The 17,291-nt window shown below is 58.1% G+C and overlaps 2 protein-coding genes across 3 annotated transcripts in view; one reads left to right on the forward strand and one right to left on the reverse strand.

Moving 5' to 3' along the window:
• LOC118649339 (myosin phosphatase Rho interacting protein) overlaps positions 1–17,291 on the forward strand; it is a 240,912-nt gene that overhangs the window by 212,630 nt on the left and 10,991 nt on the right. The window lies entirely within an intron of this gene.
• PLD6 (phospholipase D family member 6) lies at positions 1,216–9,191 on the reverse strand. Its single transcript, XM_036296230.1, is given in 3 exon segments — positions 1,216–1,307; positions 1,385–1,633; positions 8,513–9,191. Coding segments are annotated over 3 exon segments (771 nt in total). The 5' UTR covers positions 8,943–9,191.

Raw genomic sequence — 17,291 nt, forward strand, 5'->3', positions numbered from 1 at the left:
CAGAACATGCTCTGCTGGAGTACAGACTCAGATAGAAAGCACATTTAGCATAAGACCATTTCTTGTGATTTCTGATCCACACAGTATACTTTATAGCTTCAATTAAATAAGAAAAATTAACTTTGCATTTACTTGCCTGACACCCTAAGTCAAAGGTAACTTTAAAAAAGAAGAAACATGCAGCACACATGGTCTCTGGGTGGCGCTGTGAGCGACGGGGAAGGAGACACCACACACCCAAGCTCAGCGCAGGCTGCACAGCGCAGAGAGGGCAGGTGGTACAAGCCGCCCACAAGTAAAGATACGCGCTCTGATAAAGTAACCTGCAATATCTCACAATGTATGTCAGATGCCTGGCCTCCTCCTTCCCTGTGGGTGTAAACCCTGCGCTGAGGATAAACTAGACCTGCAAGATACAGCCCGAAACTGCCTTCTCTCTGGGTAACTCGTGGATGATTGCATCGACCCAAAAATGCAACTTATTAAAGTGAAGGCCACTTCTAAACACAACAGAACTACCTCGGATGTGAGAACATTAAAAATTAAAAGCACAGCCTATGGAAACAGACGCAGGTTCTGTCCCTTACAGCCCTTCCTGGCAGGCCACACACCTGGCCACGTGGAAATCGCAGGGAGCTGCCCACAGAAACACCTCCACGTGTGCTGGGCAGGTAATGCTCACGGGAGGGGGTGGGACGGGGCCTGGAGGCGCTCCCTGCGCCCACCACGCCCAGCTCACCTGCTTTCCCTCCTGACTTCCTTTCTTTCCCTCTCCTGACGGAGACCTGCCTGTAGGCCAGGAGGAGCTGGCGACAGCAGGTGCTGCAGGCCCGGCTGCAGGGGCCAGGCTAGTGCAAAGCGGGGAGGGAGCATTCCAGGAGACACCAAAAGGGCTGACGAGGCGGAGTTGGCCAGGGCGGGAGATTCCCTGGGCTCAGGAGAGGATCCCAGAGCTGCAGCCCTGAAGCAGGCACTGCACCCGCTCCGGGCACGAGGAGCAGCCCCTGCTCTGAGCCACGGTGCCAGCCAGGCTCCTGCCAGCGCGTCCAGGCGCTGTGGCTGCGCGGGCTCAGGCGGGAGGGAAACCTCAGCTCGGTCCACGCACAGGCCTATCGCGGCAGGAGCTCCTCCCTTCCTAACGCGGAGCACTGAGGTCCCGTCAGTATCTCAATGAAGGAGAACTTAGTCCCAATGATTTTTTTCTGCCGTTGAGGTTTATCTCAAGCAGAACGCCGAGTCGGACACCGCAGCGCCGCAGCTCCAGGCAGCGCACTGGCTGCTCTCGGGCTGGCCCTGGCACGTTTGGTCTGGTTTCAACCCGAGGCGCCGGAAGTTCTGACAGTAAACCCTCCCCTCCGACTCCAAGACACAGTGAGAGCACAGCTTCAGTGACTTCTCCTCTTTTGTGGGAAAAAGGTGTACTTTGTAGGGTTGAACTCTTCCCAAATGTGCTCAAATTCTTCCAGGAAAAGCCTCACATAGTCTTCGTCCTCCATAATCAACACGTTTTCTCGATTGTTCTGAATGGCTTGAGTGGTCCAGTTGAGGGAGCCGGTGATCAGCACCTTCTTGTCCACTATGGCAAACTTGTGGTGCATGTAGCCCAGGTCCTGGTCATGTCGAACCTGGATACCTGCAAAAGGGCAAGTCAGCCGCGCTGCCCACAGCTCTCCCTCCCCCATCACCGCCCCCCACAGCTCTCCCTCCTCCATCACCGCCCCCCACAGCTCTCCCTCCTCCATCACCGCCCCCCACAGCCCCCTCATCACCGCCCCCCCACACTCTCCTTCCCATCACCCGCCCCCCCCAGCTCTCTCCCTCCCCCATCACCGCCCCCCACAGCTCTCCCTCCTCCATCACCGCCCACAACAGCTCTCCCTTCCCCATTACCACCGCCCCCACAATCTCCGCCCTCCCCCATCACCACCGCACCCACCACAGCCCTCCCTTTCCCCATCACAGCCCCCACAGCCCCCCAGCTCTCCCTTCCCCATCACCGCCCCCACAGCTCTCCCTTCCCCATCACCCGCCCCCCCACAGCTCTCCCTCCCCCATCACTCACCCGCCCCCCACAGCTCTCCCCTTCCCCATTACCACCCCCCACAGCTCTCCCTCCCCCATCACGCCACCCACAGGCTCTCCCTCCCCCATCACCGCCCCTCACAGCTCTCCCTCCCCATCACCGCCCCCCACAGCTCTCCCTCCCCCCATCACCGCCCCCCACAGCTCTCCCTCCTCCATCACCGCCCCCCCACACTCTCCCTCCTCCATCCACCGCCCCCCACAGCTCTCCCTACTCCTTCACCGCCCCCCACAGCTCTCCCTCCTCCATCAACCGCCCCCCACAGCTCTCCTCCCCATCACTGCCCCCCACAGCTCTCCCTTCCCCAATTACCGCCCCCCCAACAGCTCTCCCTTCCCCATCACCACCGCCCCCACAGCTCTCCCTCCGCCATCACCGCCCCCCACAGCGCTCCCGTTCCCCAATCACCAAACCGCCCCCCACAGCTCTCCCTTCCCCATCACCGCCCCCCACAGCTCTCCCTTCCCCATCACCGCCCCCCACAGCTCTCCCCCCCCCCCATCTCACCGTTCCCCCATCAACCCGCCCCCCACAGCTTCTCACCGCTCTCCCTCCCCCATCAACCGCCCCCCACAGCTCTCCCCCCCACAGCTCTCCCTCCTCCATCACCGCCACCCACAGCTCTCCCTCCTCCATCACCGCCACCCACAGCTCTCCCTCCTCCATCACCGCCCCCCACAGCCCCCCACCTCTCCTCCCCTCACCGCCCCCCACAGCTCTCCCTGCCCCAGCACCGCCCCCCCCAGCTCTCCCTCCCCATCACCGCCCCCCACAGCTCTCCCTACCCCATCACCGCCCCCCACAGCTCTCCCTCCCCCATCACCGCCCCCCACAGCTCTCCTCCCCCTCACCTGCCCCCACAGCTCTCCCTTCCCCATCACCGCCCCCCACAGCTCTCCCTTCCCCATCACCGCCCCCCACAGCTCTCCCTTCCCCATCACCGCCCCCCACAGCTCTCCCTCCCCCATCACCGCCCCCCACAGCTCTCCCTTCCCAATCACCGCCCCCCACAGCTCTCCCTCCCCCATCACCGCCCCCCACAGCTTCTCCCTCCCCATCACCGCCCCCCACAGCTCTCCCTCCCCCATCACCGCCCCCCACAGCTCTCCCTCCCCCATCACCGCCCCCCACAGCTCTCCCTCCCCCATCACCGCCCCCCACAGCTCTCCCTCCCCCATCACCGCCCCCCACAGCCCTCCCTCCCCCATCACCGCCCCCCACACAGCCCTCCCCCCCCATCACCGCCCCCCAACAGCTCTCTCCTTCCCCATCACCGCCCCCACACACCCCCACCCCTCACCCCATCACGCCCCCCACAGCTCTCCCTCCCCCACACTACCACACCCCCCACACGCTCTCCCTCCCCATCACCGCCCCCCACAGCTCTCCCTTCCCCATCACCGCCCCCCACAGCTCTCCCTTCCCCATAACCCCCCCCACAGCTCTCCCTCCCCCATCACCGCCCCCCACAGCTCTCCCTCCCCCATCACCGCCCCCCACAGCTCTCCCTCCCCATTACCGCCCCCCACAGCTCTCCCTCCCCCATCACCGCCCCCCACAGCTCTCCCTCCCCCATCACCGCCCCCCACAAGCTCTCCCTTCCCCATCACCGCCCCCCACAGCTCTCCCTCCCCCATCACCGCCCCCCACAGCTCTCCCTCCCCCCTCACCGCCCCCCACAGCTCTCCCTCCCCCATACGCCCCCCACAGTCTCCCTCCCCCATCACCGCCCCCCACGCTCCCCTCCCCCATCACCCCAACCCAAGCTCTCCCTCCTCCTTCACTGCCCCCAACACAGCTCTCCCTCCTCCTTCATGCCCCCCACAGCTCTCCCTCCTCCTTCATGCCCCCCACAGCTCTCCCTCCTCCTTCACTACCACCCACAGCCTCCCCTCCTCCTTCACTGCCCCCACAACCTCACCCACCGCCCCCCACAGCTCTCCCTCCCCCTTCACGCCCCCCACAGCTCTCCCTTCCCCATCACCGCCCCCCCAACCTCTCGCCTGCCCATTCCCCATAAACCCGCCCCCAACAGCTCTCCTCCTCCCCATCAGGCACACCGCCCCCCACAGCTCTATTATTTACCCGCTCTCCTCTCCCTCTCTCTCTTCCCCTTCCCCCGCTCTTGGCCGCCCTGACCGCCCTCCCTGTCTCCCACCTCTATCCTCCTCTCTCCTATACTTCTCTCCCTAATCTCCATCCATTCCCTCAGTCGTGCAGCTCTTTCTTCTCCCTGCTCGTCAGAAAATCTCCTTCGTTCTGCACTCCCCTTTGAAAGTGCCGCCTCATGTTCCCCCCCACCTCGCTGTCTGTCCCCTTCTCCCTTCATCCCTTCTCCCACTCTCCGACTTGTCCTCCCATCTCTCTCTTCCTCTTCACCCCCACTCTCTGTCACTCGATCCGGCACACGTCGTTCTTTCGCCTCTCGCGACAGTCCCCTACGCTCCTCCCGTCCACGTGTGCCCCGGCTCCAGCTCATCTCCTCCCGCCACTGCGTTCCTACTCCCCGTCTTCCCCCACCTACCGCCCCCAAGCTCTCCCCTCCCCAAGTAACACGCCCCCCCACAGCTCTCCCTCCCCCATCACCGCCCCACCCAGCTCCCCTCCCCCATCACCGCCCCCCACCACTAGCTCCCTCCCCCATCACCGCCCCCCTCCCAGCCCTCTCCCCTCCCCATCACCGCCCCCCCACAGCTACCCTCCCCTCCCCCCAGCAACCGCCCCCCCCCCCACAGCTCGCCCTTCCCCCATCACCGCCCCCCACAGCTCTCCCTTCCCCCATCACCGCCCCCCACAGAGCTCTCCCTTCCCCCATACCGCCCCCCACAGCTCTCCCCCCCTCCCGCCCCACTCTCTCCCTCCCCCACACCGCCCCCCCACAGCCTCCCTTCCCCATCACGCCCCCCACAGCTCTCCCTTCCCCATTACCCCCCCCCACAGCTCTCCCTCCCCATCACCGCCCCCCACAGCTCTCCCTTCCCCATCACCGCCCCCCACAGCTCTCCCTTCCCCATTACCGCCCCCCACAGCTCTCCCTCCCCCATCACCGCCCCCCACAGCTCTCCCTCCTCCATCACCGCCCCCCACAGCTCTCCCTTCCCCATTACCGCCCCCCACAGCTCTCCCTTCCCCATCACCGCCCCCCACAGCTCTCCCTCCCCCATCACCGCCCCCCACAGCTCTCCCTTCCCCATCACCGCCCCCCACAGCTCTCCCTCCCCCATCACCGCCCCCCCACAGCTCTCCCTCCCCCATCACCGCCCCCCACAGCTCTCCCTCCCCCATCACCGCCCCCCACAGCTCTCCCTCCTCCTTCACTGCCCCCCACAGCTCTCCCTCCTCCTTCACTACCACCCACAGCTCTCCCTCCTCCTTCACTGCCCCCCACAGCTCTCCCTCCTCCTTCACTGCCCCCCACAGCTCTCCCTCCTCCTTCACTGCCCCCCACAGCTCTCCCTCCTCCTTCACTACCACCCACAGCTCTCCCTCCTCCTTCACTGCCCCCCACAGCTCTCCCTCCTCCATCACTGCCCCCCACAGCTCTCCCTCCTCCTTCACTGCCCCCCACAGCTCTCCCTCCTCCTTCACTGCCCCCCACAGCTCTCCCTCCTCCTTCACTGCCCCCCACAGCTCTCCCTCCCCCTTCACTGCCCCCCACAGCTCTCCCTCCTCCTTCACTGCCCCCCACAGCTCTCCCTCCTCCTTCACCGCCCCCCACAGCTCTCCCTCCTCCTTCACTGCCCCCCACAGCTCTCCCTCCCCCTTCACTGCCCCCTACAGCTCTCCCTCCTCCATCACTGCCCCCCACAGCTCTCCCTCAAGCACTGCAGCTCTGGGGACCATTTGCTAGCAGCTGCTAGCTTTGGTATCTGGGGCCAAGTGGATGGGAAAAGGGGAAATCTTGTCACTTGGGCAGGTGATGGTGGCTGAGCCTGACAGTGACCTGCCACACCAGCTACCAGGGGCATTGTGGCCCAGGAGGGGACACAGACAGTCCTCCAGGCAGCAGGGACCATGGCAGGCATGCAGACACTACTGTTTCCTCTGAAAACCAACCTGCACCCTCCCAACTCTGGAGTCCGTCCCAGCCAGCAGAGCCTGCAAGGCACTGCCCATGCCTCACTGCTGGGCTTTCCTCGCTGTGGGACAGTCGCTACTGCACGGGACGGGACCCCAGTAAACACCTCCTGGCTGGGAGCTGCACCCCACTCTGTCGGAGAGGGCCTGAGCCTGAGGAGAAAGGGGCACAGAAGAAACCAGCCCCGGGCACGCGGCAGCGAGGCCTGAGGGCCCCCGAAGCAGCAGGTCTGCCCAGGGGAGCCCAGCCTGAGCACCCAGCACGGGACGAGTGCCTCTCTGCCTCTCCACCCCACCGCTCCTCTCAGCGCACTGCCCACCGCCCCCCCCCCCCGCCCCCCTTTGCAGCGGCCCTGCCCACTCGGCGATAACCCTGGAACGGTGCCTAAATATCTGCTCAGCAAGTGAGGCCATTGGAAATGTGATTTAAAACAAGTTTAAAATGGGCTGCTTTGCAATAGGTTTGCCAGACTTAGCAAATGAAAATACGGGATGTCCAAATTAAATTGGGATTTCAGATCAACAACACATAACCTGAAGGGAAGTATGTCCCATGCGACACTGAGACCTACACTGAAAAGCATCGCTCACCGGGCCACCCTTCTCCTCAGGCTGCACGGGCAACCCACCTGCAAACCCTGTGAGATTCACCTGCACAACAGGTTACAGCAGCCATTCCTGACCCTCCAGCTGCCCGCGGCTCTCCCACCCGCCTCGGGCTCCTCCACACCCCCTCTCCTCCGAGCACCCTGCTGCCCGGCCTCTGACGGCTTCCGTCACTGAATGGGGCCCGATGCCCCTGCAGGAAGCGGCCGTGCCTGTGGGCCGGGCACACCTGTGCGCCCTCCCAACTCCTCCTGCCTCACCTCTGGCCCCGGGACACCTGCTGCTCCTCCAGCAGGAGCTCCTCGCGCTCCGCACACGGCTGAGCTCTGCTGGCGGCCACCCCTGCCCGGCTGACACATTCCCGACCCTGCTCACGGCCTTAGGAACTCAGGCTTCGGCGAGGCTCCCCGGGCCTGTCTCGTTCCCCACCGTGTCCCTGGCGCCTGGAACCGATCCAAGCAAATCCTGACACAAAGGTACTTGTTGAACAGGTGACCGTGAATGGTGGCAGGGCCGCCAGCCTTGGATGGAGTCTGGTGCAGTGCCCTTTCCGGTCCTTTCCAAGCCTGAGATTTCACGATTCTTCAAAAGCTAACGAAATAAAAGTGACCCACGCCTAGCGTTTCCCCCGTAGAGGACCCACAGGTTAGGACAACGCATGGCTGCCCGGGGGATGGAGGGTCCAGTGCTGGCCACCTGGAGAGCCGAGCGGAGGCGGGCGGGGAAAGGCTTCTGCCCGCGGGGCCTGGGGGACTGGCGTGGACACGGTGCAGAGCAGCAGCTCCCGGGCGACCAGGCCTGGGTGGGAAGGTGCTCCTGCAGGAACGATGTGCCTGGGTCGCCCAGAGACACAGCGGGGATGCATGCAGCCCACACGCACAGGCAGAGCGCGCCTGCAGGGCTCTCCACCGCACGAGGCCGAGGGCGGAACAAGGAGCTCAGGCGAGGCCAGGATCCGGTCTGAGAACAAAAGGACTGCGGGCGGTCGCCTGTCCCCGCCCTAGTAAGAGCCCAGATATGGCTTCCCAGGTGTTTTGCGGCTGCAAAGACATATTAACTTCTCACCGACTAAATATTAGAGTCCCACTTCTTAGAATATCATTTTCACTCATTTCAGACGCCCCCGCACGAAAGTCACGAGTGTATTTAAGGTGCAACGCCTTTCCCTCCTCCAGCCCCTCAATGCCGCCCCGGCTGCAACACCCCCCCCCTCGTGCACCGGCTCGGCGGGGAGCGCACCAGGGCCTGGCCCCGCCTTCCCCTCCTTCCCCTCCTTCCCAAGGGCTCGGGCGGAGCCATCCTCATTCAGCGGCAGCCCTCACTCACTCACTGGCCGGGCACACCCCCAGCTCTCCCAGACACAGGGTTCCCACTCGGTCCCCGGGGAATGTGGGGGCTCCCAGAGGCTCTGGCCCTGCCGGGTGGCCCTGGCACCCCGGCCGCTGGGAGCCCCGAGGAACTCCCTCCGCTGGCGGAAAACACACAGGCGGCTCACACCCACCAGGCACCCCCACGGGAGGGCAGGGCCCCTCACCGACGGCCCTGGAGCTTCACGGGCTAAAGCCTGCCTGACCTCGCAAAGCCACCCTGGGACATAAATGGGGTGTCCCCCGGACTCAGACCCCTGACCCCACACGGGCGTTTCTGACCTTCTCCCTTCCGCCTACGCTCCCAGAGGCCAGACCTTCCCCCCAGCCGGGGGCTTGGGCCCCCAGCGGGCCGCGCCGGCCCGGGCACCGCGCCTACCTGCCTTGCGGAGCAGACCGATCTGCGAGCCCTTGAGGGCCATGTAGTCGCAGTCGGTGACGACGCGGACGCGCACGCCGCGCTGGTGCAGCAGCTGCACGGCCCGGCCCAGCTGCGGGCTGGAGAAGGCGAAGAGGCAGAGCTCGAGGCTGGCGCGGGCGGCCAGCAGGGCGCGCAGCAGGCGGCTCAGCGAGCTCTCGCCGTGGGGCAGGCTGCACTGGCAGCCCGCGGGGGGCGCCGAGGGCCCGGGCCCCGCGGCCTGCAGCAGGGCCTCGGTGCAGGTCACCTGCGACGGGAAGAAGAGCACCTCGTGCCGCGGCCTCCGCCGCCGCCCGACACCCAACCAGCGCAGCGCCGCGGGCAGAGCCTCCAGGGCCAGGGCCAGGCCCATGGCCGCCACCGCCACCATCTGCCAGCGAACCCGCGCCATGCCGCCCGCCTGCCCGCCGAGGCCGCAGCCCAACGCTCGGGCGCCCGCGCCTCGTGCTGCCACCGCCCCGCCCTCTGCCCACCGCGCCTGCGCCTGCGCCTGCGCTTCCCGCGCCTCGTGCCGCCGCCCCGCCCTCTTCCCACTGCGCCTGCGCCTGCACCTGCGCTTCTCGCGCCTCGTGCCACCGCAGCCCCGCCCTCTGCCCACCGCGCCTGCGCCTGCGCCTGCGCCTGCGCTTCCCGCGCCTGTAGGGCTGCTGCCTCCCCCCATGCTCTCCGCCCACCGCGCCTCCGCCTGCTCATCCTGCGCCTCGTGCTGCAGCGACGCACCACGCTCTCCGCCCACCATGCTCTCCGTCCACCGCGCCTGCACCTGCGCGTCCTGCGCCAGCCCTGCCGCTAGGCTTACAGCCAGCTCACCGCCCGCGTCGCCCGCAGCAACCCGGCCCCTCCACCCTGGGGGCTGCAAAGCCGTGCGGGTTTCCGTTCGCACCTACCATTCGCCTAGAGGAGGCGCGGGCAAGTGGGGAGGTCTGGAAACAGAGGCTGTCAAAGAGCTGGAGGGTGTCCCGTTACACGTCAGTCGGCAGCGGTGTGATGTGCGACCCGTCCGCGCGAGGCCCCTGTGCGACCCGCCCCGCGCAGTCTAACCCTCGGTACTGGACGGTGCGGTTCTGCTGGGCCAGGACAGAGGAGCGCAGGTCCGGGCCGGTCTCAGCAAGCACGGCCAGTGTCGCTGGGGAGGAGCTGTCACTTTTCACAGGAAAGAGAAGGAAGGATACGGGTGTGTTTCTGTTTCTTCTTTCCTGAATCTGTTACAAACGCAGACGCCTGGATGGAAGAAGGGGGTCGTTAGAGATGAGTAGCGGCGGCTGGTTAGTCCCGTGGTGGGGACTCGGCAGCTTCCTGAGTGTGTTAATGCAGGTGGCACCCAGCAGCGACTCCAGCACCTGCTCCCAGATCTCGGTTTCAGTAAGAGGAACCTGAGCTCCTGGGAGAAATGATGGCTTCTCGGACGGGGCAGGGGAAACAAGATGAGCTTGAGTTACCTTGTACTTCCCAAACGTGAGGAACTGCTCAGAAAAGACAAAGGAGAGCAGTGTATCCACAGGACACGGGGCCCAGCCTAAGGAACTCCGAGAGGCCAAATCGGGAACAATTTGAGGAGCAAAATGACTACTGCAGTATTGGATTCTAACCCAAGTACAAAATAACTACACGAGTCTATACTGATCTACGTAAATGGCTAAAGAAATGAAAAAGGCCCTCGCTCGTTTGGCTCAAAGGTCCCAGGTTCAATTCTAGTCAAGGGCACATGGCTGGGTTGCCGGGCTTGATCCCCAGTAGGGGGTGTGCAGGAGGCAGCTGATCAGTGATATTCTCTCATCATTGGTGTTTCTAATTCTCTGGCCCTCTCCCTTCCTCTCTGAAATCAATACAAATGTGTATGTGTGTGTATATATATATATATATATATATATATATATATATATATATATATATATATTTAAAGAAATGAAAAAGAAGACTGAAGTGTCTTGCAGAAGAATTCCAAATAATATCTGTAAATACTCCTGCCCCACACAGGAAGTTGAACCAAATCTTCTGTCTTCTTGAGGGAAGGTGAGACTTAGTGACTGGTAAGGAAAGTGGGAAAATAACTTTTACGTGGAGAAAATTGGTAAATGCCACCTTAACTAAGTGCTGGCTGGCAACACCAGAGATGCCATGTAGATGTCATGTACCCTGATACACTGTGATGAAAAGGGAACCCTACCTCTGTGGTATTGTTTCCCAGTCCCCATTACCCCAGTGCAGTAACGAGGAAAAGGCATCAGAAATCCAGATTGGACGACATGCTATCACATTCCACAGGATACCTGGCCAGTATTTTCCCAGATGGCCAAGGTCATGAAAAAAAAAAAAAATCAGAAACTATTGCAGGCCAGAGGAGACTGGGGATATAGGACCACTAAATGCAATGTAGTGCCCTGGACTGGCTAGATCCTGGAACAGAACGATGACATTAGTGGAAAAACTGGCACAACTCAAATCAGGTCTGAGGATTAATTTCAGTTTCTCCATTGATAGTAAGATAAGATGCTAACAGTAAAGGAAACTGGGCAACAAAAATGTGGAGACTCTCTAATGCTATCTTTAAAACTTTGTTGTAAATCTAAAATTATTTCACTTCTGGTCAAGATGGTGGACTAGATAAACGCTTTACTGGCCTCCTCCCACAATTACAAATTAGCGACAGAACAACCATCATTCAGAAACCCCTGAAGTCAAGCTGAATGGAAGTCCTACATCTAAGGATTCAAAGAAGCCACATTGAGACTGGCAGGAAGGGTGGAGAGACAGAGTGGGCTGGTCCCACACCCACGTGTGGCAGATAAAAATCAGGAGGGCTATCTGGTCCCCCCCGCAAGGAGCAAGGGTTCCCAAGCCTACACCATGCTTCCCAGCCCAGGGTTCTGGTGCCAGGAAAAGACATCCCCATAACTTCTGACTATAAAAACCAGTGGGGATTGAGGCTGAGAGAAATGGAGGGCTGCCAGAGTCCTAAGCAGTTCCTCTTAAAGGGCCTGTGCACGGACTTACTTGGACTCACTCCCTCTGAGCTCCAGTGCTGAGGCAGCAGCCTGAAAGACACCAGAGACATAAGGGGAGTAACTGATTGTCTAGCATCAGGGCAGTTTTCTCCCAGGTAGAAGTGCCCACAGAGGCCATTGTTCCTTAATTTTGAAAAACTGCTGGAGCTTATAATGGGAGTAGCAGGAAATGTGGCCTGTTGACTAAAGCTTCTCCCATCTCCTCACCCCCCAGGTTGGTTGGAAAATTGGTAGGCTTAACACTGTGTGACTGGCTGCAAAACCCTACACTTTGCTAGCTAATAGTGGTGGGAATGGACCCAAAAAAATCTTCAGTCTTCGTAGTCCAAGCTTCCACTCCAAGTTGCAGTGAGTATGGGGTGAGTAGCAGACCAGCCATAAATGTGACAGAGAGATCCTGGGAGAAAGCCGTAGAAGGCTGAGCTATGCTCTTCACACATTCCTAGCTAAATGGGAAGCTGTGCATGAGTGAGAGAGACCAGAAGAGCCCATGGAAAAGTGAAAGCCAAGAGAGCTTTGTAAGTGCTACCCAACCCACAGGCAGATTGGTCTTCCAGGCTCAAAGTATTTAGGTTCAACCTCTGCCGAAATCATTGGCTGAATATTACATTAGGAAGAGAGGAGATACCCCTAGGAATAAATAAAAATAAGAATTTAAAAAACCCAAACCCAATAGGACACACCTAAGGCTGTGCACTGCAGGAGAGAGAGATTGTTGGAGACCAGGTGTAAGCTGACATGGTCCTTGCACCTGAAGGGGCTAGCAAGGCTGGGATCCTTACCCACACAGTTTTCTGAGACTTGTTTGGATGGCTGTTATCAGTAGAATGAGAGCTACCTTTGTAGAAGGAGAACAGCCTTTCATGGCTTATCAAGAAGTCTGTAACTATTTACTGAGATTTGCTGTACCGAGAATTTGTCCTTCTGCTCTGTCTCTCCCTTAGAGATTAAGAGGAACAAAGAATACATTCCTCTTGACAGACTCCTATTCAGTGTTTTGTGTATAAAAGGCATTGCGTGGTTAATAAACTTACTGCAGTTCCTCGATTGATCTGTAGTCCTCCCGATCCCGCTCTCCTGTCTTTCTTTCTTTTCTCAATTCCCGCCTCCCTGCCTCAGCCCGGCTCAACCTGTCAGGCTGGCCCTGACAAATTGGCGCCAGAAAGCCAGGGACCTGAGGACTTGGGAAGCAGACGGTGAGGAACTCCTCCGGATAGAGAGTGCACTCGTTAAGGTCAGGGAGGAGAAATTTTTTGCTAGCCGGGAGTAAAGCACGGGACAGTTAGAATCTGGGGAAAATGCCCTTTATGGGCAAATGTTAAAGTCTATGCTCAACAGTAAAGGAACTAAGGTTAATGACAAGCAAGTAGAAAAATTTTTTAAGTTCATCAGGAGGCCTGCCCTTGGTTTTCTGAGGAAGGAACCGTTAACTTAGAAACGTGGCAGAAAGTTGGAGAACAAATGCGCAATCATTATAAAGCCCTTGGGCCAAGTAAGACCCTGGTTGATGCATTTTCCTTATGGAATTTGATACGGGATTGTTTAGATCCCAGGCATGACCATAATCAACCGTCTCTTAAGCCAGGAAAAAAAGAGAAGCAGTGTGATGGCACAAAACAGGGGTCTAAAAAAGACAGTATATTAAGAAGGAATAATGTAAATTTTAAAGACAAATTCTCAAGATGAGGAGGATCTTGAGGAAGCTGCTGCCCTTTATCACGATGAGGATACAGATGTTGTTCAGGCAAAAGAGGAGGAAGAATGTTTTTCTGCTGGAGCTGAAGAGGGCAGCGGTATGGAGGATGTGTTAGAACACTTTTTAGAAGCATTAAAGCTTCTTGGAAAGAAAAAGAGAAGCTGCGGGGGCTGTTCCCGCCGCGCTCCGCTGCCTTGTGCAGCACCAGTTCCACTTTCCCCTCTCCAGATGGCTTTGCAGGAGACACGAAAGTGTGGTGAGGAATTGGGCATTCATGCCTTCCCCATTATGGAACAGGTGAACCCTAACACGGGACAGCGTGAGCATACTTATGACCCGATTCCTTTTAAAACCCTGAAGGAGTTAAAAACAGCCTGTGCTCAGGATGGGCCTACTTCCCCTTATACTTTAACCATCTTGGAAACTATAGCCTCAGAGGCTCTCCCACCTAATGATTGGAGAGCTATTGCCAAGGCTTGTTTATCAGGAGGGGATTATCTCTTGTGGAAATCAGAATATGATGAAAAGGCTAAGGAACAAGCTGCTCGTAATCGAGCTGCCCAGATTAATATTTCTTATGAAATACTGGTAGGAGAAGGAGCCTATGCTAATACCCATAATCAAATTCAATACCCCCAGGAAGCTTATGGGCAAATTAATGGACCTGGGATCAGAGCCTGGAAAAAGTTACCCACCTCTGGTCAGAAAACAGAGGCGCTCTCAAAAATTATTCAAGGGCCAGATAAAAAGTATCGCCGAAACCGGTTTGGCTCAGTGGATAGAGCGTCGGCCTGCGGACTGAAAGGTCCCAGGTTCGATTCCGGTCAAGAGCATGTACCTGGGTTGCGGGCACATCCCCGGTGGGAGATGTGCAGGAGGCAGCTGATCGATGTTTCTCTCTCATCGATGTTTCTAACTTTCTATCTCTCTCCCTTCCTCTCTGTGAAAAATCAATAAAATATACTTAAAAAAAAGAAGTATCAGGATTTTGTCTCTCAGTTATTACAGGCTGTTGGCGAAGTAGTGGTGGATGGAGAGGCTGGCATGTTAATAGTTAAACAGTTGGCATATGAAAATGCCAACACTGCCTGTCAAGCTGCATTGTGGCCCTATCAAAGAAAGGGGACTCTCTCAGATTATATCCACATTTACACAGATATTGGTCCCTCATATATGCAAGGAGTCGCCATTGCGGCCGCATTAAAGGAACCTCCATTGAAGGAATTCTTCAGCAACAGTTTAGCACAGGGAAAAGTCAAACACACAAGTGTTTCACTTGTGGAGGAACAGGACACATGGCAAAACAGTGTCCCTCTAATAAAGGGGTTAATAAAGGAAATGGCAGAGGTCCCAAACAACCTGGACTATGCCCTAAATGTAAAAGAGGAAAACATTGGGCAAATGAGTATAGATCTAAGACAGATGTCCAGGGAAATTCCTTGCCTCAGCAGCAGTCAGGAACAGCAGGTGCTGTAGCTGTAGTCAGCTGGCCAGCTTAATAGAGGCTCTTAAATTTAAATTCTGAGTTGGTGGTCTATCTCGCTGAGTGAACCCATAACATCTGGAGGCCCCAGCGAGATCCCTGGCAGGGGTGAGAGGGACCCCCTATTTAGGGCAGGAGGCTCTCCCCCGGCAGGGGTGAGAGGGACCCCCTATTTAAGGCAGGAGGCTCTCCCCCATTTATCACTGGGCACGCAGCGAGATACCCCACATCCCTGTGGGGAACGACTACCAAGGAAGCCTCCAGTCTCCATCCCCGGGTTCCAGGGAGGCGGAGGAGACTCCACCCAAAACTTTCAATTTGGAAACCGAGCCACTTGGACTCTCGAGAGAGGTAAGGACCAGTCGTTAAACTGGAATTGGGATGTCCCACGAAAGGACCTATACGGAGGGCTGGATGCAGCGGTACTCCTGGTCCTGACCCGCGGCCACAATGGTGGCCGGGGTCCCTGGTAGGTGTGGCTTTAGGCTGCACTGAATTTGTCTGGTGTTTGTTTGTCTTAGTGTTTGTTGTCTTGGTGTTTGTCAAAATGGGGCAGTCATCATCTGCTTTTGTGTGCTCCCCGCTGCAATGTTTTCTTAAAAATTTTCAGGACTTCAAAAAGAGAGCCAGAGATTACGAATATGATGTTAATGCTTTTGATTCGCAGAAATTCTGTGAACGGGAGTGGCCCACTTTCCAGGTGGGATGGCCGGATATAGGGACTTTTGATTTAACCACTGCTTATCGGGTTCACCATGTTGTCTACAGCTGGCCGGGTCACTCTGACCAAATTCCTTATATTCAAGTGTGGGTCGATATTTTGGCTGAAAAACCAAGGTGGTTAAAGAGTTGTCAGAATGAGAAAAAGAAATTGGGACAGAGACAGACAGTCCTCTTGGCTTCAGACCAGAAGGGCAAAACTCCCCCCGTTGTAACTCCCCCTGTTCTGCAAGGTCCGGGTGAGGAGGCACTCCCCGGGGTCAGGCCGCCTCCCTATGTTCCCCTGGCGCCGGATCCAGGTGAGCCCCTGCCTCAGGCCCAGACCACACCACCAGCTCTTGACCCAGAGCCCCTGCCTCCCCCAACACCGACGCCGATTGTCTTCCCTCCGGACCCACCGGCGGGAGAGGCTTTGTCGTCCTCCAACTCCTTCAGCCCATCCCATACTAGACAGGGAACAGAATATGGAGCGTCCAGGGGTGTTGGGCTAGTGGCCCCAGCGCCTCTCCTGCCCTTGAGGCAGGCTGGGCCACCGGATCTGGGCCTGGATGGCCAGCCTTTCATGATTTATGTCTCTTTTTCAACTAGTGACCTGTACAATTGGAAGAACCAGAATCCTTCTTTCTCCCAGAACCCACAAGGGTTAATCTCTCTTTTGGAGTCTGTGTTTTTTACCCATCAACCTACCTGGGATGATTGTCAGCAGTTAATTCATTGACGAGGGCACCAGAAGGGTGATAGTCCCGAAGCAAAGGGAAATGAGTTTGCAGACCAAACCGCCAAGGACTTGGCTAAAAGACCAGTAGGGCCCCTAGAAGGTCTCGTAGCCCTGCCAGCACGAAGGCTCCCAGAGAAGCCTACTTATCGGCCGGATGAGCACGGGCTAGCTGTGAAACTAGGGTCCCCGGAAGGAGAGGCTGGATGGCTAATTCTGCTGGACAGGAGGCCTATAGTGCCAGAAGCCCTGGGGCGAACCATCGCTTCCCAGACCCACCAGAGTACCCACCTGGGGAGAACGAAGCTATCAGAACTACTGGGAAGAGAATTTTACATCCCAAGGCTCCAGAAAATATCCCAAGACTTGGCTAGAAGGTGCCAAGTGTGTGCCCAAGTGAACCAAGGGCCCCCTGTTGTGGCCGCGCCGGGGCAGCGATTCCGAGGTCAGAACCCCGGAGAACACTGGGAAGTGGACTTCACCGAGATACCAGGAGGACAAGGAGGATATAAGTACCTACTGGTTTTCATTGATACCTTCTCTGACTGGCCTGAGGCATACCCAACCAAGGCAGAGACAGTGCAGGTAGTAGTTCAGAAACTCCTCACTGAAATTGTCCCCCGGTCTGGCCTGCCACTATACATGGGGTCCGACAATGGCCAGCGTTCATCGCCAAAGTTACACAATCCATAGTTAAGGCCCTGAGGGTTACCTGGAAATTGCATTGTGTCTATAGGCCACAGAGTTCTGGACAGGTAGAGACGATGAATCGAACCTTAAAAGAAACAGTAACTAAGTTAAAATTAGAGACTGGCAAAAACTGGGTAAGTCTCCTTCCTTTTGCTCTCCTCAGAGCTAGGTGCACTCCATACATAAAAGGACTCACCCCTTTTGAAATTATGTTTGGCAGGCCGCCACCTCTTCTTCCCCGCTTAAGGGAGGAAGAGCTTGTCCAGCTGTCTACCCGAAATTTGCTTAAGACCTTACAGGCTTTTCAGAGCAGCGCCGCGTAGGCACGGTGGGTGATGAGAGCCGTACGGGAGGAGGACGTGCTGAGATCCAGTCCAACGCAGCCTGACTTCTCTCCGGGTGATCTCGTTTGGGTAAAGCGTCACGACCCT

This window comes from Myotis myotis, unplaced genomic scaffold (assembly GCF_014108235.1).
Source record: "Myotis myotis isolate mMyoMyo1 unplaced genomic scaffold, mMyoMyo1.p scaffold_m19_p_29, whole genome shotgun sequence".
Taxonomy (NCBI): domain Eukaryota; kingdom Metazoa; phylum Chordata; class Mammalia; order Chiroptera; family Vespertilionidae; genus Myotis; species Myotis myotis.